Raw genomic sequence first — 3,151 nt, 5'->3', positions numbered from 1 at the left:
CAACCCACATGCCTCGTTTTTCCCAGGCAGAGCCCGTACAGTGCTTGCACAAGGGAAACTGCTACAGTTGCTGAAAGGCTGTGGGAGAGAGGACCATGGTGGTTCAAAAGCGATGTAGGGGGCATGGGAGGTGTAAGCCCTCACCAAGGTCCTCCAGGGTTGGCCAGTGCTGCAGGCTTGGAGACACTTGGACATGGTGACACAGACGTGGGAACAGCCAGTGGGTCCCTGGTGGAGAAACCTCTACCTTGCCAGTTCATGGGTGCTCCAGCATTATCAGCAAGAGGACTCTGATAGGGTTAAACAGGAATGAGGATCCCAGGGCAGGAGCGAGGGGACAGGGAGCTGGGTGGCTGTGCAGAAGCAGCATGTCCTCCCTGCTCACCGACAGTCCAGGCAGCTCCTGCCAAAGGAGCTGGGGATGATGCTGCCTGGAGCGGTGTCAAAATCACCTGGTGGCTTCCAGTGCTGGAGGATGGAAGGAGAAAGCAGGAGGCACCTAAAAAGCTGGTACGGTGAAGAGTAGAGACTCCAACTCATCATGGAGCCAAGAGGAAGGCACTACAGTCCTCAGCTGCACTGGCTGTGTATGGCAGGACATCCAGACGCCGACATTAGGAGGACAGCAAGGAACCCATCATACTTATGGAAACACACACACCATCTCCACGGACACCCAGGGAGGAGGCTTGGTCCAACCAGACAGCACAGAGAGAAGCAACACCCCATGCCGTAGCTCAGAGAGAGTCTGTTCGCTTACGGGCAAACACAGCCGACATGGTCTTGACGATGCCACGAATCCCTGTGCCCTTTTTCAGTGCCAGTTTGCTGTCGGGGATGCGCTCGGCCAGTCCATGGAAGACCATGAGGGCCCCGTGATAAGCCTCGGCTGCAGAGACCTCATAGAAACCACAGTCTAAAGAGAGGGCCAGGAGCCGACCCTCCTCACTGGACACCACCCGCTGGTGGTGCAGATCCCGTTTGTTGCCCACAATGACGATGGGCACCTTCTCCTGGCTCTGCCCCTCCTTGGTCGCCTTGATGACCTGGATTTTGAGGGGCAGGATGTTGAAGCTGGCGCGGTCGCAGATGCTGTAGACAAGGACAAAGCTGTCTGCCCACTGGATTCGCTTCTCCTCTGAGGAGCCCTCCTCTGCCTGCTCCTGGGGAAAGACAAAAGGAAGGTTTCATTACCCTCCTTTCATTCCCTTCCTGCACACCTGCTAGCATGGGGCACAGTGATCCTGGATTGAGTCCAAGCTGATACCATCAGTGCTGCAGCCCCAGCATCCTCAGTCAGAGGTCCATGGGCTACAGTGACTATTGCTACCCTGCCAACACTGCTGCCCTGTACTCTGCAGGCAAAAAGGTTTTAGTTGCCTACAAACCATCTGACACAAGAGTTTTGCCTACACTTATGAATTCCCCCTGTGTAACTTTTAGTAGAGGGGTTTTTTTCTCCCTGGGGTGAAAACAGGTGATGGGAGAGGAGCCCTCTCACCTGGGAACTGGGGACATCCCAGATGTGAAAGAGAATCTCTCGGCCGTCCACTGTCAGGGTGTGGCTGTAGATGAATTCTGCCAAAAAATCAGAATGAAAATGGTCATCTTCACAGACCCAAGAGATAACTCCCTCAACCTACATCTTTTCTTCCTGGGGACAAGCCTTTCACATCCACCCTGGGAGTCCATGCTCTACAAGGCAAGGTCTGGGGGCTCTTCATACAGCAACAGCCATGAGGAGCATGGTGGTATCCAGGGCTGTGACCACCCCAGCCTGCCTCCATCCCAGAGTTCAGTTTAGGCACACTGGTGCCACCAGCTGCCACCCAGAGAAGCAGTTCTGGAGCAAAGAGAAGGGTTGCTAAACAAATACAACCATCGAGGCACCCAGAAGTAAGCAAAGGCTCTGAAGAAGGGCAGGAGAGCAATGAGATAATGTGATATGGGAAGCAATGAAATCCCACAGGCAGAAGCAGGCTCCACTCCTGACCCCAGTCCCTAACGGGAACCAGCCTGGCCCTGGCCTGGCACTCACCCATGTCTCCGTACTCCCCGATAAAGCGCCGCGTGAGGAAACGCACGGTCAGAGCTGCAGAGGGGAGAATGAGAATCATCAGCATAACCCTACACCTGAAGGATTTTCTTTCTTAAATCTGAACAGAGTTGGGTGCCATCCCCCTATGAACTCCCACCAGCAGGAACGACCTCCAGTTTTCTCCCAGCCCTTGGCAGGTCTGCAGGCAGAGCAGAAGCACAGCACAAACTGGAGCATCAGCAAACTGCAGCTCAGCAGAAAATACCTTCCCCCATCACTCGCCCGCTGCCTGCAAGATTGTTCTCGGCTTCCCCACGTCCAGTCACCACCACACCTGAAAGCTCAACCTCATCTCACCAGCTTGCTCCACGGGCTTCCTCTCTGTAGCTTGCTCTCCAAATGCTGCTGCAGTTTTCAGCCTTTTTTTGGGGGGGATGGGGGGGAGAAAGGGATCTCTCTGCCTGGGAACCCCCTGCTCCCCAGCTTACAGTCAGTTCTTACCCGATTTCCCCACGTTGTCCGCTCCCATGATGAGGACATTTGCTTCCATCTTCAGGGCAGTGGGGCCAGGCACCTCCATGAGGGCAGGGTGGTCGGGGGTGAAGCTGGCACTCCGGCGCAGTTGAAGCCGAAGCCCCATACTGAGCACAGCTGTGCCTGGCCAACAGTCCCAGCAGCGTCTGTGTCTCCTCTCTGCACAGCCAAAGAGCCAGCACTTCCCACGGCACCCAGGGGACCAGCAAGGGCCATACCCCTCCCCGCAGTCACAGGGGCGGTGCAGCCAGAGCTGCAGGCAGCCAAATGAAAAACTTCATTATCGCTCAGATCATCCAAAACATACATCGGTGCCTGGAGCTGGCCCTGCCATCACCCAGCACGGCAGGCGGCCAGGAAGCACTGTCTGGCTGCATCAACTGCTCCACAAACTGCACTGCAGGATGCTGCCCACGTCTGCACCTCAAGCATGCTGTCCAACAGCAGGGCCACGTAGCCCCTCGTCCCTTCCCCATGGTGACCGTGGGAATGCCTGCGACGAGTGGTGGAGCATCTTGTGAGCGAGGGAGTGTTGTCTCACAAGGGATGGAGCATTTTATGAGTGATGGAGTATTGTTC

At 55.9% G+C, this 3,151-nt stretch overlaps 1 protein-coding gene across 1 annotated transcript; it reads right to left on the bottom strand.

The window, feature by feature from the left end:
• Nucleotides 1–737: 737 nt before the first annotated feature.
• Nucleotides 738–2,678, bottom strand: LOC104542354 (ras-related and estrogen-regulated growth inhibitor-like protein). The gene is made up of 4 exons (XM_010186630.1): nucleotides 2,540–2,678; nucleotides 2,039–2,092; nucleotides 1,502–1,578; nucleotides 738–1,163 (listed from the first exon to the last, which is right to left on the bottom strand). The coding sequence occupies exons 1-4, from the start codon at nucleotides 2,676–2,678 to the stop codon at nucleotides 738–740; spliced, it is 696 nt and encodes a 231-aa protein (XP_010184932.1).
• Nucleotides 2,679–3,151: the final 473 nt, after the last annotated feature.

The sequence above is a fragment of the Mesitornis unicolor genome, unplaced genomic scaffold (genome assembly GCF_000695765.1).
Source record: "Mesitornis unicolor isolate BGI_N332 unplaced genomic scaffold, ASM69576v1 scaffold43536, whole genome shotgun sequence".
NCBI lineage: Eukaryota > Metazoa > Chordata > Aves > Mesitornithiformes > Mesitornithidae > Mesitornis > Mesitornis unicolor.
The sequence above is the reverse complement of the archived record's forward strand: the minus strand, read 5'-3'. Positions and strand labels throughout refer to the sequence as shown.